The 26288-nt window shown below is 41.0% G+C and overlaps 1 protein-coding gene across 20 annotated transcripts in view; it reads left to right on the forward strand.

Annotated features, from left to right (window-relative positions):
• Positions 1 to 23823, forward strand: part of nrxn3a (neurexin 3a) — a 504060-nt gene extending 480237 nt beyond the window's left edge. For 5 of the 20 annotated variants that reach the window (XM_041848285.2, XM_045207560.1, XM_041848286.2 and 2 more), the window contains 2 exons: positions 10655 to 10745; positions 21728 to 23823. In XM_041848285.2, coding sequence (XP_041704219.2) covers positions 10655 to 10745; positions 21728 to 22680 — 1044 coding nt within the window. In that variant the 3' untranslated portion in view covers positions 22681 to 23823. Of the gene's footprint in view, positions 1 to 10654; positions 10746 to 18615; positions 19187 to 21727 lie in introns of all 20 variants that reach the window. The other 15 variants (XM_045207564.1, XM_041848291.2, XM_041848293.2 and 12 more) reach the window with 8 other exon arrangements.
• The last annotated feature ends 2465 nt before the right edge of the window (positions 23824 to 26288 follow it).

The raw sequence follows: 26288 nt of genomic DNA on the forward strand, positions 1-26288 counted from the left end.
TACAACTGCGACCTGGCCAAGATAAAGCAAAGCAGTGCGATAAAAACAACACAGAGTTACATATGGGGTAAAAAACATAAAGTCAAAAATACAACAGAAAATATATATACAGTGTGTGCAAATGTAGCAAGTTATGGAGGTAAGGCAATAAATAGGCTATAGTGCAAAATAATTACAATAGTATTAACACTGGAATGCTAGATGTGCAAGAGATTATGTGCAAATAGAGATACTGGGGTGCAAAAGAGCAAAATAAATAACAATATAGGGATGAGGTAGTTGGGTGGGCTAATTTCAGATGGGCTGTGTACAGGTGCAGTGATCGGTAAGGTGCTCTGACAACTGATGCTTAAAGTTAGTGAGGGAGATAAGAGTCTCCAGCTTCAGAGATTTTTGCAATTGTTCCAGTCATTGGCAGCAGAGAACTGGAAGGAATGGCGGCCAAAGGAGGTGTTGGCTTTGGGAATGACCAGTGAGATATACCTGCTGGAGCGCAGACTACGGGTGGGTGCTGCTATGGTGACCAATGAGCTAAGATAAGGCGGGGATTTGCCTAGCAGTGATTTATAGATGGCCTGGAGCCAGTGGGTTTGACGACGAACATGTAGTGAGGACCAGCCAACAAGAGCGTACAGGTCACAGTGGTGGGTAGCGTATGGGGCTTTGGAGACAAAACGGATGGCACTGTGATAGACTACATCCAATTTGCTGAGTAGAGTGTTGGAGGCTATTTTGTAAATGACATCGCCGAAGTCAAGGATCGGTAGGATAGTCAGTTTTAGGAGGGCATGTTTGGAAGCATGAGTGAAGGAGGCTTTGTTGCGAAATAGGAAGCCGATTCTAGATTTAACTTTGGATTGGAGATTCTTTATGTGAGTCTGGAAGGAGAGTTTACAGTCTAACCAGACACCTAGTTTTTTGTAGTTGTCCACATACTCTAGGTCAGACCCGTCAAGAGTGGTGATTCTAGTCGGGTGGGCGGGTGCCAGCAGCGTTCGATTGAAAAGCATGCATTTAGTTTTACTAGTGTTTAAGAGCAGTTGGAGGCTACTGAAGGAGTGTTGTATGGCATTGAAGCTCGTTTGGAGGTTTGTTAACACAGTGTCCAATGAAGGGCCAGATGTATACAAAATGGTGTCGTCTGCGTAGAGGTGGATCAAGAGTCACCAGCAGCAAGAGCGACATCATTGATATACACAGAGAAAAGTGTCGGCCCAAGAATTGAAACCTGTGGCACCCCCATAGAGACTGCCATAGGTCCAGACAACAGGCCCTCCGATTTGACACACTGAACTCTATCTGAGAAGTAGTTGGTGAACCAGGCGAGGCAGTCATTTGAGAAACCAAGGCTATTTAGTCTGCCAATAAGAATGCGGTGGTTGACAGAGTCGAAAGCCTTGGCCAGGTCGATGAAGACGGCTGCACAGTACTGTCTATTATCAATTGCGGTTATAATATCGTTTAGGACCTTGAGCGTGGCTGAAGTGCACCCATGACCAGCTCGGAAACCGGATTGCATAGCGGAGAAGGTACGGTGGTATTCGAAAATGGTCGGTGATCTGTTTGTTAACTTGGCTTTCAAATACTTTCAAAGGCAGGGCAGGATGGATATAGGTCTGTAGCAGTTTGGATCTAGAGTGTCACCCCCTTTGAAGAGGGGGATGACCGCGGCAGCTTTCCAATCTCTGGGGATCTCAGACGTTATGAAAGAGAGGTTGAACAGACTAGTAATAGGGGTTGCGACAATTTCGGCGGCTAGTTTTAGAAAGAAAGGGTCCAGATTGTCTAGCCCAGCTGATTTGTAGGGGTCCAGATTTTGCAGCTCTTTCAAAACGTCAGCTGTCTGAATTTGTGTGAAGGAGAAGCGGGGGGCGCATGGGCAAGTTTCAACGGAGGGTGCAGAGTTGGTGACCGGGGTAGTGGTAGCCAGATGGAAAGCATGGCCAGCTGTAGCAAAATGCTTGTTGAAATTCTCGATTATTGTAGATTTATCGGTGGTGATAGTGTTTCCTAGCCTCAGTGCAGTGGGCAACTGGGAGGAAGTGCTCTTATTCTCCATGGACTTTACAGTGTCCCAAAACTTTTTGGAGTTAGTGCTACAGGATGCAAATTTCTGTTTGAAAAAGTTTGCCTTTGCTTTCCTGACTGCTTGTGTATATTGGTTCCTAACTTCCCTGAAAAGTTGCATATCGCGGGGGCTATTTGATGCTAATGCAGTACGCCACAGGATGTTTTTGTGCTGGTCAAGGGCAGTCAAGTCTGAGGAGAACCAGGGGCTATATCGGTTCTTAGTTCTGTATTTTTTTAATGGGGCATGTTTATTTAAGATTGAGAGGAAATTACTTTTAAGGAACAACCAGGCATCCTCTACTGACGGAATGAGATCTATATCCATCCAGGATACCTGGGCCATTTCAATTAGGAAGGCCTGCTCGCTAAAGTGTTTTAGGGAGCGTTTGACAGTGATGAGGGTGGTCGTTTGACCGCGGACCCGTCTACGGACGCAGGCAATAAGGCAGTGATCGCTGAGATCCTGGTTGAAGACAGCTGAGGTGTATTTAGAGGGTATGTTAGTCAGGATGATATCTATGAGGGTACCCATGTTTACGGATTTAGGGTTGTACCTGGTAGGTTCGTTGATAATTTGCGTGAGGTTGAGGGCATCTAGTTTGGATTGTAGGATGGCCGGGGTATTAAGCATATCCCAATTTAGGTCACCAACCAGTACGAACTCTGAGGATAAATGGGGGCAATCAATTCACATATGGTGTCCAGGGCACATCTGGGGGCTGAGGGGGTCTGTAGCAAGCGGCAACAGTGAGAGACTTATTTCTGGAAAGGTGGGTTTTTAGAAGTAGAAGCTCAAACTGTTTGGGCACAGACCTGGATAGTATGATAGAGCTCTGCAGGCTATCTCTACAGTAGATTGCAACTCCACCCCCTTTGGCAGTTCTATCTAGACGGAAAATGTTATAGTTGGGGATGGAAATTTCAGAATTTTTGGTGGCCTTCCTGAGCCAGGATTCAGACACTGCTAGAACATCAGGGTTGGCGGAGTGTGCTAACGCAGTGAATAACTCAAACTTAGGAAGTAGACTTCTGATGTTTACGTGCAAGAAACCAAGACTTTTGCGATTACAGAAGTCAGCAAATGATAGCGCCTGGGGAGTAGGAGTGATACTGAGGGCTGCAGGGCCTGGGTTAGCCTCTACATCACCAGAGGAACAGAGGAGGACTAGAATAAGGATACGGCTAAAGGCTTTAAGAACTGGTCTTCTAGTGCGTTGGGTACATAGAATAAAGGGGGCAGATTTCCGGGTGTTGTAGAAAAGATTCAGGGCATTATGTACAGACAAGGATATGGAAGGATATGAGTAAAGTGGGGGTAAACCTAAGCGTTGGGTAACAATGAAAGAGATAGTATCACTAGAGGCACCAATTGAGTCGGTCTCTGCGTGTATGGGGGTGGGACAAAGGAGCTATCTAAGGCAGGTTTAGCTGGGCTGGGGGGATCTACAGTGAAATAGTACAATTAGAAATAACCGAAACAACAATAAGCTAACCATGTTTGGGCTGAGGCTAAACATAAACAGGATGTAGTACCGTAAAAAGGAACAGTCCAGCAGACATCAGCTGTATAGCTGAGTTATCATAATGTCCGGTGAACAGCAATAGGATAGTTCGGAGGCTGCTAAAGCACTAGCAGGTAAGAGGCCACGGCTAGCGTGTGCTAGCGGGCCGGGGCTAGCAGATGGAATCTTCGTGGTCGACGTCGTCGTAACCACATCAGACGATTTCGTCGGCAGACCAGTTGTGTAGGATCGGCGGGGCTCCGTGTCAACACTAGGTGGTCCCGTCCGGTTGACAGAGAGGTAGATAGCCGGGAGATGGGCCTAGCTCAGGATGATTAGCCAGACCACAGCGTCCATTTAGTTGAAGCTAGCTGGTAGCGATGAATCCGGAGTTAAAGGTCCAGTGATTCAGTGATTCCGGCAGAAAAACTGATATGTTCTGGGTCGATAACGCGCTGTGCAGACTGGCCGAATATCCGGTGATTAATATCCAGTGATTAAATTAATCCCGCAGAAAAAAAATCCAATGTTCTGGGTGAAATACCGCTAACTGTGGCTAATAGCATGTAGCTAGTTAGCTGGCTAGCTAGTTTCAACTGGAGATTCTATATAAAAGGTAAGTCAATAATAGAATCCGTTCCACATTGAGTGAGGCGGGTTGCAGGAAAGTATATTTTGTAGAAAGATGAAAAGTCTGATAGGGAAATATGTACGAAAAATACAAAAAAACTGGGTATTTACAGGCTATTTGGTCTTAATTTAAGGATAGGGTTAGGCATAAGGTTAGCAGTGTGGTTAGGGTTGAGGTTAGGGTTAGTTTTAGAATCTGATTGTATTACTTTGTGGCTTTGCCAGCTAGTGACTACCCTGCAGAGCTACCTCCTGTGCATGAGTCATCCCAATAAATGCCAACCTGCATAACTGAGGCCAGTTCCAGGTTTTGTCTGTTAATAACCTCAGGGATATTGGTCAGACTCCAGTCAGAGTAGCGTTATGTGATAAAGCTACAAACAGCCATCTTTTAATCTGTTGTACTCATGCAGATGGCTATGGAAAGCTTTCATCCCCTTTGTGTCGGTCCCCCAGGTTGCAGTGAGGGCGGTTTTAGAGAAGGGCTGTAGTGTGTGTCGGCTTTAGTTTGTGTGTGTGTCTGGGTGTCTCTGTGTCTCTGTGTCTGTGCGTGTGTGTGTGTGCGTGTGTTTTGGCCCTGGTCTTTCGGGAGCTTAGAGGCTCTTTAACTTGTGGACAGCCTAAAAGCATCAGTATGCAGACACACAGACACAGACACACACACACAGACACAGACACACACAGACACAGACACATACACATCCACACACACACAGGAATGGGACCTGATTCAGGGCTGCCAGTAGTTTGATGCTTGGCTTGGATATTGGTCGCAGGCTGTATGGGCTTATCTTAGAGGCCTGTGTGTTTTTGTGTTTTTGTGTTTGTGTGTGTGTGTGTGTGTGTGTGTGTGTGTGTGTGTGTGTGTGTGTGTGTGTGTGTGTGTGTGTGTGTGTGTGTGTGTGTGTGTGTGTGTGTGTGTGTGTGTGTGTGTGTGTGTGTGTGTGTGTGTGTGTGTGTGTGTGTGTGTGTGTGTGTGTGTGTGTGTGTGTGTGTGTGTGCGTGCGTGTGTGCGCTCAGTGAGTTTGGTAGCCCTTTGCTGCAGTCAAATGACCAAATCACCCTCTAGTGGCCTCATGGGTGGAATGTTATATTTCATAATTGTATTATTCAATCTGGTGTTTCTATGTCAAACGGTTTTGATATATTTCAGTCTTCTATGATGTTTGTAAAGTCTAATATTGTAATACATTTCAACTCTATATCTGACATGGTACAGGTGTCTTCTTTTTTTAAGCCCATAGCCATGTGTGTGAGGTGTATACTTTTGTTTCAAAGTAGATTTGTTTAAGGCTACCGAAGAAACACTCTGTGTGACCCTGATTTAGCCCACTGCAGTAAAAGGTTAAAGGGGGGTTAAGAGGAGCAGCTAGGTTGGTGAGTAAACAACTTCATGTGTGTAGTTGTGAGTATTTGAATATTTTTAGTGTGCATTTGTCAAACAATGCACACAGCTTTTCTAAAGCAGGTTTATCGTGGTGATATATATAGTATATTGTACTCTCCTTGAATAATGTGTGTAATCCACCAGCGCTGACCTGTGCCCTCTCTAATACAGTAATATCTCTCTCTGGTGCTCTGGAAGTGCACACATTGATTTATCGATTCAGGCTGTGGTTTTTCATCACTAAGATTGTGAGCCACCAAACGCAGTATGTTTAGTACAGCGATATACAGATATGACTCTGTTCAGCTCGGCCGTCTTTGGTCTAAATACTCTTAGGACACACCTTCCTTCCTTAATTCCTTCCTTCCTTTCCTTCGTTTCTTCTTTCCTTCATGCCTTCCTTCATTATTTTTCTTCTTTCCTTAATTCCTTAATTTCTTCCTTCTTTGTTGAGACAGGGTTTTGGCTTAGCTAGTGCAGGTGTTCAAGTAATTATATTAGCCTGTGCTGTAGATATACATACATACATACATACATACAGACAGACTGACATCCAAAGCTCACCTCCCCTTCACAGGGACAAATGTTGTGTGAAATCAATGACAGATTCATCTTGATATGAGATGTTTGCGCTCTGAATAATGCTTGATTTCCTGAAAATAAATTGAAAAGGATTTGTGTGGATTTGCTTATCAGTGGGCCAGTGTGAAGCCTGCTCTCCTTTAAGGCTTGCGGACACATCAGAATAGAGCTAATCTTCTACAGAGGTTCAATACGGAGTTCCCCCTTTCTGTCAGACCTGGGATGGGGGATGGACTGAGTGAAAGGATTGAGCCAGCTTATGAGACTGATAGAAGACTTATACCATGTAGAAATATATTTATGTTTATGTTATGGCAGGAATTAGGCTATTTTCTCTATCCCCTCTTCATCCTTTCAAATATGAAATGTAGGATACAATACATTGGCAGCTAACATGTTGTCAGACAGCAGTGAGAGTGAAGAGATGGGTATGTACTGTCTCTTAGGTGACATTAGAGAGCGAATGAGAAATATCCCTTCTTGTCTTTTGTCACCCCCCACTGGAGAAATCAACCATAATGTATAATAATAATAATAATAATAATAATAATAATAATAATAATAATAATAATAATAATAATAATAATAATAATACAATTAAAGAAATGCATACAGTACTTATATAGTAGGCGTTATGAATTAGTTACAAAAAAATGATAATATGTGTTTTTGGGAACATTGGTAACCTATCGTCTAAATTAATTTCCACACATTGTGGTGACATGTTGTGGTGCAGTCAGGACTCTTGGCACCATTCTTCTCTAATGAGGGATATGGTAAACGTGACGCCAGTGGGACACAGTCGCCTAGGGCACATATAGATTTGTAAAATTTTCCACCGGTTTACACAGGAGGGGTGTGCGTGCGTGTGTTCTAATGCTGAAACATACCAAAATAGACTACCATTGCAAGCCATGGCTGGATTCAATTACACTCCTAGATAAGAGGTGTAATTCTACACTTACACACTCCATTGATTTTGGCTTCAGCCTAATGTGTCTAAGAGAAATATCCCTAAATGCAGTGGTGTACATAAGTAAGCTTGCAGACAGCTTTGGCATTACTCTTAGCACCGTGAAAGGGGATGGAGGAAGCCAGGCGTTGGGTTGTTTATGACATTAAGCGCTGTCATTCTCAGCCATTTGGCTGCGAAATCTGAGATAATTTCACATTTTTCCTTGGAATCAGTCAATTACTTTTCTCATTGCTTTTCGCATCTGCGATCTCCTCCCTCTGAACGACGGCAAGCAGTCTTTTTCCACACTAAATATAAATTCAATGAATAATTTCATATTTACTGAGGGGCCGTATTTTACAGCACTCTAGTGTGGATGCCCCCAATGCCTGCTTATTCATCTTTCTGCATTTGAATTATTTTTACTCCACTATAAACTTTTTAAATGTTTGCGTGCGTGCGGGCGTGAGTGCGTGTGTTTCTCCCCACCACACACACCCTCTCTATGGCCAGGTGTAGATCTCATGCTCCTAGTGTGTGTGTGTGTGTGTGTGTGTGTGTGTGTGTGTGTGTGTGTGTGTGTGTGTGTGTGTGTGTGTGTGTGTGTGTGTGTGTGTGTGTGTGTGTGTGTGTGTGTAGAATACACACACATGCGCCGAATACAACGGCTGTAGACTTTTTTATTTCTTTATTCCTTTTTATTTCACCTTTATTTAACCAGGTAGGCCAGTTGAGAACAAGTTCTCATTTACATCTGTGACCTGGCCAAGATAAAGCAAAGCAGTGTGATAAAAACAACAAACACAGAGTTACATTTGGAATAAACAAAACGTACAGTCAATAACACAATAGAAAATCTATATACAGTGTGTGCAAATGTAGTAAGTTATGGAGGTAAGGCAATAAATAGGCCATAGTGCAAAATAATTACAATTTCGTATTAACACTGGAGTGAAGATGTGCAAATAGAGATACTGGGGTGCAAATGAGCAAAATAAATAACAATGTAAATAACAATATGGGGATGAGGTAGGTGGGCTAATTACAGATGGGCTGCGTACATTTACATTTTAGTCATTTAGCAGACGCTCTTATCCAGAGCGACTTACAGGAGCAATTAGGGTTAAGTGCCTTGCTTAAGGGCACATCAACAGATTTTTCACCTAGTCGGCTCGGGATTAGAACCAGCGACCTTTCGGTTACTGGCACAACGCTCTTACCCACTAAGCTACCTGCCGCCCGCATACAGGTGCAGTGATCGGTAAGCTGCTCTGACAACTGATGCTTAAAGTTAGTGAGGAAGATAACTGTCTCCAGCTTCAGAGATTTTTGCAGTTTGTTTCACTTTACCGTGAAATGCTTACTTACGAGCTCTTTCCCAACAATGCAGAGTTAAAACGTAAGACGTAAATAAATAAATAAAAACGCTTATTTCTCTCAAATGTTGTGTACAAATTTATTTACATCCCTGCAGTGAGCATTTCTCCTTTGCCAAGATAATCCATCCACCTGACAGGTGTGGCATATCAAGAAGCTGATTAAACAGCATGATCATTACACAAGTGCGCCTTGTGCTGGGGACAATAAAAGACCACTCTAAAATGTACAGTTTTGTTACACAATACAATGCCACAGATGTCTCAAGTTTTGAGGGTGTGCGCAATTGGCATGCTGACTGCAGGAATGTCCACCACAGCTGTTGCCAGAGAATTGAGAGTAAATTTCTCTATGCCCTCCAAAGCCTGTTTTAGAGAATTTGGCAGTACGCCCAACCAGCCTCACAATCGCAGACCACGTGTAACCACACCAGCCCAGGACCTGATTTCCTTATATGAACTGTAACTCAGTAACATCTTTGAGATTGTTGCATTTATATTTTTGTTCAGTATAACAAACAGAGTAGGAAGCAGCGTATGTGAAGAGTGTGAAAGTGTGTCTATGTGTGAGCGTGTGTGTGTGGCGTCAATATGTGTGTGTGTGTGTGTGTTGGAGTGTCAGTGTAGTATGTGTGAGTGTGTGGGTAGTGTCCAGTGAGTGTACATCGAGCCAGTGCAAAAAAAAGGGGGTCAATGCAAGTTGTCCGGGCATCCATTTGATTAACTGTTCATCAGTCTTATGGCTTGGGGGGTAGAAGCTGTTCAGGAGCCTTTTGGTCCCAGACTTGGCGCTCCGATACCTGTGAGTGTGTGTGTGCGTGTGCGTGTGTGTGTGTGTGTGTGTGTGTGTGTGTGTGTGTGTGTGTGTGTGTGTGTGTGTGTGTGTGTGTGTGTGTGTGTGTGTGTGTGTGTGTGTGTGTGTGTGTGTGTATTTTACAGTCCCATCAGCCCCAGTAGTATTTACGGTGCTGTTGGTCTGTCCAACCCCTGACGACTCCATTACTCCCCCTGATATTTATAATTTCATAAAGCTGCTCCATGACAACGCTTATTTTATCCCCCTCCTAATCTCCTACTAATAAAGATATGCCAAACGCTGGGGTTGAAAAACGAGTGAGGCCTGTGCAAGGGAGGGAGAGAAGAGATAAATCAGAGATGGAGGTGCAGGAGATTGTCAATGATCGGGCCGCTACGATCGAGCTGCCATCGATAGCCATGATCTATAGTAATGAAAATCCATGCAAACTATTGAGAGGGTAAGATGGAGGTGACAGGGGTGAGGAATTGGGCCGAGTTAACAACCGCGATGAGGAGATGTCGCCGGGGAAATATTATGGCAGCCGTTTGAAAGAAAGGCTTTGATAAACACGGCAGAAGTTTTTCAATTACCCGACTGCCCATGCAGTAAAGAGTAAAAGATGGAAAGCCAGCAGCCGCCCAGATCAGAACTATAATGCAATAATACAATTCACAGAGGAGTTTGACTTTTGTTTTTCTACTTTGCCTGAAATTAACTACTGTACAGTATAATGCATTCATTTCAGAGAGGAGTTTGACTTCTGTTTTTCTACTTTGCCTGAAATGAACTACTGTACAGTATAATGCATTCATTTCAGAGAGGAGTTTGACTTCTGTTTTTCTACTTTGCCTGAAATGAACTACTGTACAGTATAATGCATTCATTTCAGAGAGGAGTTTGACTTCTGTTTTTCTACTTTGCCTGAAATGAACTACTGTACAGTATAATGCTTTCATTTCAGAGAGGAGTTTGACTTATGTTTTTCTACTTTGCCTGAAATGAACTACTGTACAGTATAATGCTTTCATTTCAGAGAGGAGTTTGACTTTTTTTTTTACAGTGCCTGGATATGAACTCAAGGAAGCAAATTAAATGTAAAATAACTTTGTGTATTTTCCCTCTAATTCCAAAGCTTTTTTAGTAAGGCAATAGGAAATTAAAGATTGTGCATGAAATGTCACATCTTTAATTACTGTATATTGTCCTCAGAAATTGGAAAAAAACTGAACATTGAAACTAATGATTTTCTTGTCTGTGTGTTTTTGTCATTTTCCTCTGTGTCTGTGTGTGTCCCTGTGTGTGTATCTGTTTGTCTTTGTTTCTTTCTGTTCTTCCCACGTTTGGCCCATGAAGCAGACAACGGATGACATCGTGTCGTCGGCAGAGTGTTCGAGTGATGACGAGGACCTGGAGGAGTGCGACTCTGGCCATGCAGGTGGGCTAGGTTAGTTTACCTCTGTTTTCTCTCACCCTGCTCTCTCACTCCATACACACCTGAGGATGAAGCATTGCATCCTCTAAGCATCACAGCCCCATGGACACACAAAGTGTAACTTCCAAAAATATAAACGAAATGTAGTGAAATATAACAAAATAAAATAAGTAATTCAACACTTAGATGGAATATTGGGTAAGACTGGAGATTTTATATGGTAAGAGATCTGACTAAATTACATAAAACATATTATATACAGATTTCACTATTTTCCACTTTGGTATATACCAAAGTGGAAAATAGTTAAATCTGTCATGAAGGACTATCCACTTTATAAAATAATTATGTTGCTTTAAAAATCAATAAAAAACATAATTGTTTTACGAGTTACACTTGCCCATGGGGTCCTCTGAAGTGGTTAACATGGTCACCTAGACATGGTCACCTAAACACATACAAATTTTGTCCTCTCAGCATTGAATGAGAGAGAACATTTTAAATACTTTAATATAAAGATACAAAATTAGTATGGAGATGTGCCATGTGCCATTGATGCTTCAAAATGTATCATACCGTGTTTGGGTCCAGCGCTCTTGCCATGTGGTACTGTACTGACTTGCATTTTGACTCATGATACATTTTGAGATTCTCTTAAAGATTTGCTTTCAGCGAAATTACTGTGATATCTAGCAGGAATTTAAATAGTGGTTTATTTATGTTTGTTTTTCATTTTTGTTTCTTCCATATTTAGAGGCTTGCCTTGTTAAAACATTTATTAATAGAGAACAGACATCATCGAATTTCTGTGTACGATTTTTTATTTATTTATTTTTTATATAGTTTTGCTTCAAGGTGAACATGTTATCCTGCTGTCTTTTTCCAACCCAAATATGAAAAATAGAATATTAAGTTCCAAATCATATTCCTCTAAGCTTTTTGAGAGAACTTGGGAATTGCCTTTTCTTATTTGAATAAAATATCACTAACCAGCTGTCAGTCATGGAACTGTGTGTACCAAAACAACAATTGTACCTTAAATGTTTACTTCCCAAATAAAAATGAAAACTATTGACTTTGATTTTTGACAGGTTTGGACAGTTTATATCGGTACACTACAGATATAAGCCAGGTAGTCAGTCAAAATGTTCTTATAGCTTCAGTTATTTGCATGAATGACTCAGCTTCTTTGAGCCAAGCAAACTGGGTGTGATTTTTTTCCCTCTGATAAACATGCAGCAATGGTCCATTACATATTAGCTTCTACACCTTCCTTTACATTACCTCCTGTAAATTCAATCATTGGTGTTAAAGAGACTGAGGATTCTCATATTTAGTGCTCAGATATTATGCTTTAAAAAAGATATAAACCTTGTCAACTTATGGCAGTCCGTTATGAGGTGAACCATAAAGAGACCTCTACTAACATCAATCAAAGCACATTGGCTGTTTAGTATGGCAACCTCAAGTCCTTTATAATTGCTTTTATTTGTGGCTCAAATGAGGCCAGTAAGAAGTCAAGAAACTCGAAATGCGGCAGAGGTAGAATATATTTCAGACGCAGACAGTGTACTGCAGTAGCTTTCGTGCAGCATTTTAACTACTCCGTATAATGTTTTTGATTGAATAGTGCCTTAATGTATCTCAAGTAGGCCTACAGCACCTGATCACATGACAGACAGCTGACCGAGGGTTCACATTTCTCAGCCTGTGCTGTTATCAGGACAAGCTGATCATCATCCTGTGAAAGGTCAATCCCAAGTCCTCCCAAAGTTCCTGGAAGAGATAGCAGTGTAAAAGAGCCCAGGTCTGCTCTGTACTGTAGCCCTATGAGCTCTCCAGATCTCTGAAGACAGATATCGTCAGGGCCCCAGTCATCCAATCATATGTTTACACAGAAATTCACACCATTCTAACCCTGACATCAGTTGACGTGGACAGCTGCATGCTACATGCCTGTGGTCTCGATATTAATTTTTTACGCTTGGGGTCGTCGTTGTTGTTGTTTGCGAGTGAAGCATGTGTGAGTTTTTCTTTTCTTCATTTTTAATAGTTTTATTTGACGTTTTGTATGTTCAGGTCTCTTGCATTTCGGTTTGTGTTTGTTTTGTTTTTGAGTCATTGTCGTCATCTATCTGCCAATTATCCGAAATACGACATTCCTGTTGTCTCGCCTCATCATGTGCAGCATGAATTTTCGGTGGTTAAAAACAATTTTTTCCCTCATCTCTTTTCAAGCATTTGTGCCATGAGGCTTTTTAGAGAAAACATTTCCATTTTTTGATGATAAAAGGCAACAAAGTATTTTCTTGCCATCAACTTTTATGGCCTCAAGCAGGCAACCGTAATATGTAACCAAAGAAAGTTGTGTATGAAGAATGATATCTTCCTAGCCCCCCTCCCTTCCTTCACTCCTTCCCTTCCTTCCTCTCCTCTCCCCTCCCTCGCCAAGCTGTTCTGCATTTAAATTTATTTCAATGCAGATGGCATAAAAATAATTTTATTTTCACAAAAGTATATCTGTTTTCCTCTTTTGAGTTGCTCTCCAGCAGTCATTTTGTGGCATGCATTAACAGTAGTGGCTAACTCAACATCAACCCATTCTCTTCCTGGTCACCACCTGGTTACCTCCATCCCTTCAAAGCATGGACCCCTAACCCTGCATTTAGGCTAACTGGGCTGGTTTGTCTTCTGGTCACTTTGAGTTCCGCACCCATCTGTACGGTCGTAGTGACATTGCCTGTTGCGACATTCTTTCTCTCTCTCTCTGTTCTGCACTTGTCTGTTTTTGGTCTGTCTGTTTTTGTCTGTTTGTCTGTCTGTTTATCTGTGTTTCTGTCTTGAGGTGTCGTCATGTGATTCTGTTCTCTGTAAAACTGTTGGATATCCCCCCTTTCCCTTAAAGGAATTCCATAAGACGGATAACACTGGTGCTAATAATAACATACATTTTAAACTAATTGCATACATTTTATTAATTGATAGTAACCTGTTACTCCAATGATAACGTCACGGTAGTGTTCATTTCCAGCACAGTCTACGTACAACCAGCTATTGACTGAAGACAACAGTAACATCATGCAGTGTGGTGACGAAAGCATTCATGTGATTATCTAAATGAATAATAGCATTAGACATTTCACTCAACCAACAAAACAGTGTCAAATGCACTCGGTTCCGTCGTCTCTCTGAGGGTTATAAACAACTAGAGGATACGTATTTCACTTTAAAGACAAGAAGGTGAACTTATCAAATACGAAAGTGCAAACTCTCTCCAGAGAACTTATTAGATCTGTAACTCGTCCATCTATCCACCAACCTTAAGGTTTTTAGTTGAGTCTCTATATAAATGGCAGTGCTTCAGACAAGCCTCACCTCCCTGTTCGTTGACATCTTTTATAACAGGAGTAAGGGCTGAGCTAAGGAAAGTCTGTATCTTTCCGGCAATCATGATCTATTCTACAGTATACTTACAAAACTAACCAGTTATTATAAGCCTACTATACCTATACTGTATTTTGTGTGGCCGACTTTCAACCTGGGTAGTCTATGCAGAGAAAGACTGTGTTAGCCCGCTGAGCCAAAGCTTCCAGCATAGTGGAAACACACAGATACACTGCTGAACAAATTTCTGTCAGACAGACAAGGAGGCGAAGTGAGGACAGAGGATGCAACCGCCCAGCCATTCAACTGTAGCAATAAAAGATGGCGTTTGACAAGGAATGTAACGCAGGTTGGCATTTATTGGGATGACTCATTTACTGGAGGCAGCTCTGCAATGTAGTCACTAGTTGGTACAGCCACAAAGTCATAAAATCTTATTTTAAACCTAACCTTAACCCTAACTTTAACCTCACTGCTAACCTTATGCCTAACCCTAACCTTAACCTTAAATTAATTTAGACGATATATAGCCAATTTTTTAATCGCTCAGCTCTGCCTCCAAGACAAGATTCATCCAAACAAATGTCAACTTGGGAATGTAACACTGCTTCCAGCCAAGAAATTCCTTGGCATCAGTCTTAAAGTTCTATTCCAGTTTCCTTTTCAGCTCATTTATTACCTGATTTACTTAACAAAAGGCTTAATCTCAATAGGTGGTCCAGGTGTCCTCTGACATGGCACAAGTGTGTGTGTGTGTGGGGGAGGGGAGGGGGGTGGGGTCCTCTTCTGTTCTCTATTGATCCTCTATTGTTCCTCAAGCAAGGGGGAGGCTGATGACATCAGAGGGCACCATCAGACCAACTCCTTGAATGGCCTACTCCATGAAGTTTGCTCAAAACATATTGTTTTACATTTACATTTACATTTTCGTCATTTAGCAGGCGCTCTTATCCAGAGCGACTTACAAATTGGTTTTACACTTAAGTGTGTGTATTTAAACATGGGATATTGTTTTTCAACAGGAAAAGTTAAAAAGTAGCTTTAAAGTAAACAGTAATTTTCCACTGGCATTCAAATTAATGAAGTTTTCACAACTCTAAACTGCTAAGCCAGCGATATTGGCAGTGTTAATGTAGCTGCCAACACAGAATTTAATTGTTCAACATTTTAAATGCATCACTTTAAAATTAGAAGAGCCTGTTTTTGTTTGCAGACATAGTGTTGACGATTTAGAGCTGTGAAAAGACCGTGGGCAGAAACGTAATTAGACAGCCTTAAAGCAAACTCTATGTTGAATCTTACCTTGAGATGTGAGTGCATTACTCGAATGTTTAACTCAATGCCAATCCTCCTATCAGGATCAATGCATGAGATACACAAAAGTTCAAGTGATGCACCTGTGTATTTCAAGTTCAGGTTCGGTCCACTGCACAAACAATCAAGACAGGAGTCAACAGAGATGGAAAACCATGTCTCACGGCAGACCCCTCCTAGTTTATCAGACACAGCCAGGTGGGCTACAATATATATATCCCCAGGTATCACCTGTTATTAATGGGAGAAGAGTCTGGGGCAACTCTGGGAATCACAACATGTCCACTCTTCCAGGTTTCTGGTTGTAGATTGTGAGTGTGATGTCAGTCAGGGAGAGTAAATCCACCTGAATGACCTTACATCATCACTGTGAAGAGGGTGATTACACATAATCAAGTAATGGCTCAGTCACAGTTTAAAACCACTATCATTTTCATCAGAACCTCTACACTTACCACTTAAAATAATCATAGTCTTTATGAGGTATCAACAGCCTCAACACACTTCTCTGACCATGGCCCAGCTCACAGAGGTGTTAGAGAGGCGGATCAGGACTAAGGACTCAGGACTCCTAAGGTTCTGCTAGGGGTTGGAGTAGTTCTACATCAGATAGAGACTGAGGTGGACACTCAACTCTCAGGTGCCAGTAAGCGAAGACCATTCACAAAGTTCTGATCTTAATTGAAATACTGAAATATATATAACAGGTAGGCCACAATCAGAGGAATTAGCCACTTAACCAGTTAATAATAGGTTTTAACGTTTATGCACCTTAGGTAAGTATAGAATGGTGATAAATCAGAAAGCATATTTATTTAACCCTATAATTTGGAATTATTATGGATCGTTTCCAACATATGCTTTTCTATATGAATATAAATAAGAAAGCATACTTATTTAAAGGTCCAATGCAGTTGTTTTGATCTCAGTATGAAATCATTTCTGAGTAACGGTTACGTACCTTACTGTGATTGTTTTCAATTAAAATGGTCAAAAATAAACTGAAATAGCTTCTTAGCAAATAGCAATTTCTCAAGCAATAATTTTGCTAGGACTGCCTGGGAGTGGTCTGAGTGTGGAGGGGAAAACAGAAAATTAGCTGTTGTTGGCAGAGAGGTTTGGAACTCTCTTTCTTATTGGTCTAGTTACCGCATAGTGATGTCACCTGGCAGGCCAAAACTCCAGCCCACCTAAACAAGCTGAAATTTCAGGTGTTCTTTTCACACTAAAAGGGTATTATCATTTTCACAATTTCACAATATTATTTCAACCTCATAGTGTGGAAATATATATAAAACACAGAAAAATGTAATTGTTTGACGCACTGGGCCTTTAACCCCAAAATGTAGCATTATAATGGATTGTTTCCAATTTATGCTTTTCTCTATGGTTCTCCTCCAAAGTAGAATATGAACACACTCCCAGCTTTCTGTAGCTTTCTCTGCACTACACAAGGGAAGCAAGCAATCAAGCACCAGCTTCAGACACACTGTTATAGGTGAAATCTGTCAAAGTGTCCTCTGCCTCCTCCGCTGTCCACAGTGCTGTCTGTTTTTGCAAGATAAGAGCGCCTGTGTCTCTCTTCCGAGTGCTTCTCAGACATTCGCTAGTTACTATCTCTCTCCGGAAGGGTTGTTTTACCCTCATGCCAATATTAATGTTCCATTCGACATTACACATCTTTATGATGCAATGATTTGTGTCCACAATAATAATATCTCACTGTACACCGCTCTGTAAGCTGAATGACATTGACATGATTATTAAACATGTGGGTCAGAAAGGCTTCGCAATGAAGTTAATCTCCTAGTGAAATTACAGATGATAAAGAAACCCACTGTGCACAGACGCCAATTCAACGTCCATTCCACATTGGTTCCACGTAATTTCATTAAAATGACGTGGAAACAATGTTGATTCAACCAGTGTGTGCCCAGTGGGAACTTTGTTATGACCAAGGAGTCTTGCTATGGAGATTACCCTAGTTTATTGAGATCATCATTTTAAAGCGTTTATGAGATATATTCAGTTTGCATATAACTTCAGAAACCATACATAATAATAGTCTTGTGGAATTCCTCTATCTATTTCTGTCTAGCTGTGAAACTAAAGGCTGTGGGAATCAATTTTTTTTTATTGATCTTGAATGTAATAACTTATTTATCGATCAATTACGGTATAATACCTACAGCCCTTGGTTGAACTGGCTCCTATACTTCTCTAACTTTACTCAACCGTTGATGTCTTACTTTACCTGACCCCAGCTTGCCGTACATTGTTTTTCTACTTTCCCTAAATGCAACTTACTTTAAGCATGCATCAACATCTTGCAGTACAACCAAAAAAAGATTAACCCATTCTCAGCCAGTATGTTCTCTCTGACGTACACCCCGACTGCACGCCGGGTCCATGTCTTAAGACTAACATAAACAGATATATTTGTCATCCAAAACACATGACAGAGGGAAAGTCGCCACCCGACTGCCCCTCTCGACTGTGTCTGTTTTCTAGTGTGTGCATCTGGTTGTAGTGTGTGCAAATTTAAATGGCTTTGTTCTATCATCTTATATGGACATTTATGATTTGATAATTTATCCGTTCATATTTTTGTATAGATACATTCAAATTGATATATGACATTTTAATTATATGATTTAGATTTTTTGGATTGCATAGTTGACTTAGTTCGTTTCGGTTAAATATTAGTTTTGACCACTGAATATTTGGAATCACAGTTTTATAATTTTTATAGAATACATTTGAATTCTTTACTTCTTTTTGGGGACTTGGAACAACTTCAGCAAATGGACTGTGTGCTTTAGACCACTGCTTTTCTTTAAATAATCCAAGCATGAAAGACAAAACATATAGCTATCCTTCATAGTTATCCTCCAGTTATCCTCCATTTTGTCCAAACCAAGTCCATTAAAGTTGACACAATATTTGGTGAAGCGGTTCCAGATCCAAATGATATCTTCCTTGGTTTTCAGATTTTTTTAGAGCTATTTTGATAAACAATTGAACTTTTTTATTGAATGATTGATTACTTAAAAAACAAAACTGCATGGCTAAGAAGTTGCAGTTTAGGGTTTGTCAGACTGTCAGTGTTATTAGAGTTATGTTCTTCTCTGTAGATGGGCATGTATATGCTCATTGTTTGTATATCCCCATCCCTTCCTTACAGCCAAAAGCTCTAATGCCGCCCGACCGCTTCGTACTGCCTTTACATGGACATGGCAACTGACTTACACTATCACCCTCATCATCCTCATCTCCTCTGTAGTATGTTCATAGGCCCCTCCCCCTTGTCACTCCCCTCCCCTCCCCCTCTTTAGCGATGTTAAAATATGGACAGTCATCCATCCATTCTAAACTAAAGAACAAATACAAACTAAGCAAAAACTTAACATTAATAGAATGTAGATATTTATTGAGAAGTCTATTAAAGCGAAAACTTATAGATGTACAGTTTTTTGTAAAAACTGGATTATTTATTGAAGATAAAAAAATTAAATAAAAATGATGGTGAAGTTTATTTTTCATGTTATGTGGTGTGGATGTATGTGTTGTTGCCTCCCTGTACCATCATGTCTAAGATAAATTAAACAAGAAGTCTAATTGCTAAATGATTTTTCTATCTATACAAACTATACTCAGCCAAGAACATTCTTACACAACTTTCTTTTGTAAACTTTTTTTCTTCATGCCAAAATCATGCGGGCAATTTGTTGATGTAAGTTGACAAAGACTATGTGGTATGCTTTCTTCCTTGAATAATGTTTTAGTGGGCTGTTATGATGTTTATAACTGACTTGTGTTTTTTAACGTTTGATTTGTAGAATATGTAGCTAGTCTTTATTTAATAGATCTAACTGTGCTCTTAGCTTGTGAATGTCTAACCTAATAGTGTTTGCCGTAACTTGTGAGTGATACAATATAAACGTATGTTTGGCTTGATTCTTATTGTATTTTATTGTTTTGCATCAATTTGTAGTGCTTTGTAATAAGATATACACAACTGTATACACAAACCTTGATGGCAGTGGAATTTGGCAGCTGCAATGACAGCCTGAATGTTCACCATATGCCTTTGAGAAACAGACCATCTACACTCTCCTTTTATGCAACACGAATCTCAGCATGTGATGGGATACTACCATATTTTCTCCCAAAATCTTTTTTAATCCTTTAGAAAAACTATGGGATTTGTTACCTCATATGTTGGCCTCCTCTCTCTCGCACACACACCATATACACACACACACACACACACAGGCACTCACAATTAATGCACATTCTTTGTCGGCATCCTCCTCTTAAATTAGCTTTGTCATCTTTTGCACCATTCTCCCGTAAGTGCCGGCAAGATGTGTGAATTTGCAAGTCTAATTCCAACCTCTCGGCTCCCAGTGCAGCCCTAATCACTACATAAGCTCTTTATTGCTCCTGTGTAGCTTTTTCAGGTTTTTAATGAGATACTTAGTTTGAAGCTGGGAACAATGTTGCTGGGAGAAAAATAATTTGCCTGGCTTACTTTATACTTAGAGCAATGCTCTCTGAAGTGCAGAGAGAGGGAGAAAGCCAGAGAAAGAGAGTCTGAGATATTCTATTAGATGTAGAAGTGTACAATCAGGGTCAATGAGAAAGCATAATGAACAGCTTTTTGTATTTTAATCCGCTGGATGATCATTTGTTTACATTGACCCATTGCTTACAGTTAATTAGTGGACATGTGAAAGGACCTGTTGTTTCTTAATTATTCAATATGGTACCATTTTCACTAAAGGCCTCTTTTGCTGGAGTGAAAAAATGAAAGTTATAGAAAAAACGGCTCTTGAATTTAATTGTGCAAGTGTAACTTTATTAAGTAATCATCCATTGGTGCATGCTACCATACATCACATTGTGAGTTGATCACACAGTTATGTCGCAAATGCACACAAATACTCACACAGATATGCCACAGACACAGGACACAAATCACACAAGGGTACATGACACATGCACAGATACGCCATTAGAGGGTGAACATTCAGCTGTCATTGGTTTGCCCTGAGGTCCTGCCATTATGGAAGCTGTATAGAGCCATTCAAAAGGCGAGAGGCTGGGGCCGACTGGGGAGCCAGAACTTTCCAGATCCTTCCATGGGGGTGACACTGTATGGTAATTTAGCCAGCTTGGACATGTGGTTCTGTCTGTGACACGTATCTTATTGTAGAATTATAAATATACTGAACAACAATATAAACGCAACATGCAACAATTTCAAAGTTTTACTGAGTTACAGTTCATATAAGGAAATCAGTCAATTGAAATAAATTCATTAGTCGCTAATCTATGGATTTCACATGACTGGGAATACAGATATGCATCTGTTGGTCACAGATACCTTAAAACAAAAGTAGGGGCATGGATCAGAAAAGCAGTCAGTATCTGGTGTGACCACCATTTGCCTCATGCAGCGCGACAGATCTCCTTCGCATAGAGTTGATAAAGTTGTTGATTGTGGCCTGTAGAATGTTGTCCCACTCCTCTTCAATGCTTGTGCGAAGTTGCTAGATATTGGCGGGAACTGGAACACACTGATCCAGAGCATCTCAAACATGCTCAATGCATGTCTGGTGTTTATGCAGGCCATGGAAGAACTGGAACATGTTCAGCTTCCAGGAATTGTGTACAGATCCTTGTGACGTGGGGCGTGCATTATCATGCTGAAACATGAGGTGATGGCGGCGGATGAATGGCACGACATTGGGCCTCAGAATCCAATTTCGGGGATCTTTTATTTCAGCTCATGAAACATGGGCCAACACTTTACATGTTGCATTTATATTTTTGTTCAGTCTACATCCAATTTAAGTCAATATGCTACTTGATTTTAATATAATAGGAATATAGTTAATGTACATTAGCTACATAATAACTTCAGTGTCAGATGTGAGAGGATATTATTTAAAAGGTAAATACGCTTAAATCCACATTATGTTGGCCCTATTAGTTATGTATTCTTAAGTGCTTTCTTTGATTACACGTTATGTCTGGCTCACCCTCACAGCCCCTGAAGCCTTTTGATGCACAACCTTTTTAGTTGACCCTTTGTTTCGTTTTGTGGCATTTTTGTTCTTATTTAAAGCTGTGTAATGTAGGTACAGTAAGTACAGTGTATGTACATGTTTATTTTGTTTTGTACAGTATCGTGTTCTATTTTCCGTGTTGGATGAATGTGATAGACGTGTGTAGTTGCCATTACTTTCTTACTGCTCTCTAACATGTATTTTCTCTGTCTCTACCTCTAGGAGGTGAATTAGTGATCCCAGTACTCTTAGAGGAACCGTTAGTGCTGCCCCCTGTAGCTACTCGTGCACCCTCCATCCCCCTCCCCCCAACCCTCCGCCCACCCCTCACCATTATTGAGACCACCAAAGAGTCCCTGTCCACGGCCACTGAGGCGAGGGTACCTTGCTTGTCGGATCGAGGCAGCGATGATTGTGATGATGATGATGGCTTGGTGATATCGGGGTATGGCTCAGGGGAAGCGTTCGACTCTAACCTGCCCCCTACTGATGATGAAGATTTTTACACCACCTTCTCCTTGGTAACAGATAAGACCTTGTCCACGTCGGCCTTTGAAGGTGGCTACAAAGTTCATGCGCCCAAGTGGGAAACCAAGGACTTTAGCTCTAACAAACCGTCCTCAGACCACGGTAGGACTACCACTACCGCCGCGCTGCCGCTAGCCCCCAACCAGAGCCGCTACACCTCCACCGCAACCCTGCACCACGCGCCACCCGCCAAGCTGCCTGCTGGCAAAATGAATAACCGCGAGCTAAAACCCCAGCCTGACGTAGTGTTGCTCCCGTTGCCCACGCTACCCTATGAGGTAGACAGCACCAAGCAGAGGGCTCCTGTAATAACCTCCCCCATGTTCCGTAATGTACCCACAGCCCTGCCCACCCAGCCCGGCGTCAACCGAGTCCCGGGACCCCCGGAAGTGTCCCGCCAGTCTAGCAGCACCACCGGGATGGTCGTCGGGATAGTGGCGGCCGCCGCCCTGTGCATCCTCATCCTCCTGTACGCCATGTATAAGTACAGGAACAGGGACGAGGGCTCCTACCAGGTGGACGAGAGCAGGAATTACATCACCAACTCGGCCACGCAGAGCAATGGAGCCGTCATGAAGGACAAACAGCAGAGTGCAAAAGGCAGCAAAGTAAAACAGAAAAACAAGGACAAGGAGTATTACGTGTGAGTGACGGACGTTGCGAGATAAAAAGAGAGAGAAAGCAAGGAAGAGAAAGAGAAAGAAATATGTAGAACTTTATTTACCAGTTACCTTCTATGGAGCTGCGACGACGAAAGATGGTTAAAATGGAACTGTTACTTGATGCTGTGCAGAGTGGTTGAACTATGACATGTTCTGTAATATAAAGCACACTTACTATTGTAAGCATACCGAGAAGGCTAATAGCAACTGTAGTGACCTTACTCTTCCATCTGGTTGGAGATGTAATCAGTGTAGAACTACTTCACGGCTACTGCATCATTATCCTAAGTGACTTTTAGAGCTATGTGATCCTTAACGTAAATTCTAGTTTTTTTTTTGTAAACCTGTACAAAATGAAAGATGTTCATATATCTTGACCATGTCCAGCATGTAAGCAACATGTAGTGCTTAACAAGAGTGAGTGGGTCAGGATAAAAAGGATAATTGTAAAGTCAATGAAAAAAATGGACTCCTGCCGTAAAAAGATATGACTAATTTGTATTGTTTATACATTATAAACGTGTGGTGTCTTAAAACGTTTAAAAAAACAAGTACTACTTTATGTATCAAATGAAACCAAGTGAGCTCAAATGGCTAAGGACAGATCTCTTAGGATCTCTTCAGATCTCATAGCTCTGTCATCTGATCTCGACATGATTACTCTCATTGTGTGACGGACGGAGGACAGAGTGACTCTGACGTGATCGTGGCGAGAAGTGGTCCGTTTTTCTTGTCTCGGTAAAAAGCAACTGATTGTAATGCATGCCCATCCTACTGCGACAGCCAAGTAAAGTACAGTACAGTACAATATACAGTGTTCAACTTTGCTTGAACAGTCCAGTTCTCACCAAGGCCAAACGTTATACTACTTAATCATCAGGACTACACAACTCTTTTAATTTTGTTCCCAAAAAACCTAAACAAAGAAAATGTGATTATCCCTGACGATAAAAAGGTATAATATTGGTTTGCAGCCAGTGCTGGTTGTATCTTTTGCAGGCCTCTGTGTGTTGGTTCATCGCCTCTTGTTCTATTTTCTATGGAGCTGTCCCATTGAGGACAGAATGCAGTACTATAACACTGTTAAAGATGTCTATACAGAAATAAATCTAACGTGAAAAGTGTGAATTCTTGTCACAGTCAACTGTGTCAAACAAACAATTTTGTTTACATATTTTATTACATTATAGCCGTTGTACGTTGTAGGTACTAGATATTGTACATACCATCTAAGTTGTAATTTTCTAGTACTTCTATTGTACAGACTGATCATATGGTTTATCAGTGTATTTCATGAAGAAAACTCTATAACTGTTAACTGACATGAAGAAAGACGTTGAAGCATTGAGAACATACACATATTTTGTAAAGAAATTAGAAAAACGGATCTACTCGCAGATGTTTTTAAGTCGCATGAATATTTGACTACTTGAAGTGTCAATCAAATACAAGACGCCCAATCTTAAATGTACCAAGGCTTTCGTGTTCTTCTGGGTTATTTTAGTGTTATTTCTATTTTGAAAATAATAAAGAGAAGCTATATTAAAGAAAGAATATAACGGATGGATGCGGAGATGGAGTTCAGAGTTCAGAGTTCACCTCCTGAAACACAGTGTGATTCTTTCCTCCAGGTCTGGACACTAACACTCATGTCAAATCATTCACTTTTCATATTTGTTTTATATAGTTTTGTTTTATATATTTGTATATATAGTTTCCATACATTTTTTGTATATTTTTCTTACCCATGATTTATAATTCCCTTTAATTTATGAATATGGACAGATTGTTCATAATCATTGACACTTTTAGATTTTTCTTTCATCTTTTGTTTGACTTCATGTTTAACAAAATAATAATTTAGATATCATTTTCTAGGAGTTTTCATATTTTTTCATACAATTTTTTCCACCCAGGAATTGCATTGCAATAAAATGATTCTTCCCAAACGTGTTTTCAAGTCACTGCTTTTGAACTCTCTCTTTTTACCTCTTGAGGCAAAGTGTTAAGCTCATTACTAAATGAGTAAGCTCAATTTATATGTGTGTACATTAGGGCTATGTTAGAGAGTTAGGGCAATACATATTAGGGACCTTCTCCATTCTTCTCATAAAACCTCATGAAACCCAATAGGCCTTAGTAATTTATGTGTTAGTCAACTATAATTTAGTGTACATGTACATTTCCTTCGTCTAACTGCTGATTTGGGATTTTCAGGCCACTATACCCTCCCCCACAATGGAGTACACACGTTACTGTTACAGTAATAATCCTAACTGTTACCTCATATCATAATATACTGTTACCCAGGCATAAAAAAAGTCAACTTTGAGGGGTATCCGTTATCTAATACTGGTGACTAATTTTGTGTTCCCTTTAGCTCTCTGTGAACTTTGAAATCTGTCTGCCAGGAAGATTAGCACTTTGTACAGCGATAGATGTACACTTTATACAGCATCAGTGATATTTCCCTAAAGCTAAACAGTACAGCAGCCTTGCTTCCATTTGGATTGACATCCGGGACACTTGATTTACATCCCAGACCTGATGTACGGTGTGTGCCAACAGTGAGAAATACCACTCGCCCTCCACGGGATTCTCAGACAGGAATGGCCTTTTACTGTGTGTCTAGACCACAGCACTAAGAGAGAGAGAGAGAGAGAGAGAGAGAGAGAGAGAGAGAGCGAGACAGCGAGAGGGAGAGAGATAGAGAGAGAGAGAGAGAGTACTCTCAATTTCCTGTCTAATGCTGATATACAGTAAGAGAGAGAGAGAGAGAGAGAGAGAGAGAGAGAGAGTACTCCCAATTTCCTGTCAAATGCTTATATACAGCACTGAGAGAGAGAGAGAGAGAGAGAGAGTGAGAGAGAGAGAGAGAGAGAGAGTACTCTCAATTTCCTGTCTAATGCTGATAAACAGTATTTTATGACTCCTGGTGTGACTTGATCAGCGAATTGAGACTAAAGAGTTTCTGAAATGCTTGTTGTTCATTCAGGTCTTGGTGTGGGATTGTTACATGATATCATAACTCCCGAGTGGCGCAGTGGTCTAAGGCACTGCATTGCAGTGCTAGCTGTGCCACTAGAGATCCTGGTTCCAATCCAGGCTCTGTCGTAGCCGGCCGCGACCGGGAGACCCATGGGGCGGCGCACAATTGGCCCAGCGTCGTCCATGGTAGGGGAGGGAATGGCCGGCTGGGATGTAGCTCAGTTGGTAGAGCATGGTGTTTGCAACGCCAGGGTTGTGGGTTCACTTCCCACGGGGGGCTAGTATGAAGAATAAAATAATGTATGCACTCACTAACTGTAAGTTGCTCTGGATAAGAGTGTCTGCTAAATGACTAAAATGTAAAAATATCATGCTATGTGATGTACTTTTTTCCCTTATTCACATCACAGTATAATATTGTGATTGGGTTGTTTTTTCTCACTGATACCTTTGGTCCTTCCTTTAGAACTCTCCAACAACATAGACTAGGGATTGATTTGGCACTAGACAGGGGTGACCACTCTCCCTGTTTTCTTATCCTACCTGATGTGAACTCTCCCGGCCGTAACAAAAACAAAAAAAAGCATCAAAGTTGGGACAGAAAG

Source organism: Coregonus clupeaformis, chromosome 25, assembly GCF_020615455.1.
Source record: "Coregonus clupeaformis isolate EN_2021a chromosome 25, ASM2061545v1, whole genome shotgun sequence".
Classification (NCBI taxonomy): domain Eukaryota; kingdom Metazoa; phylum Chordata; class Actinopteri; order Salmoniformes; family Salmonidae; genus Coregonus; species Coregonus clupeaformis.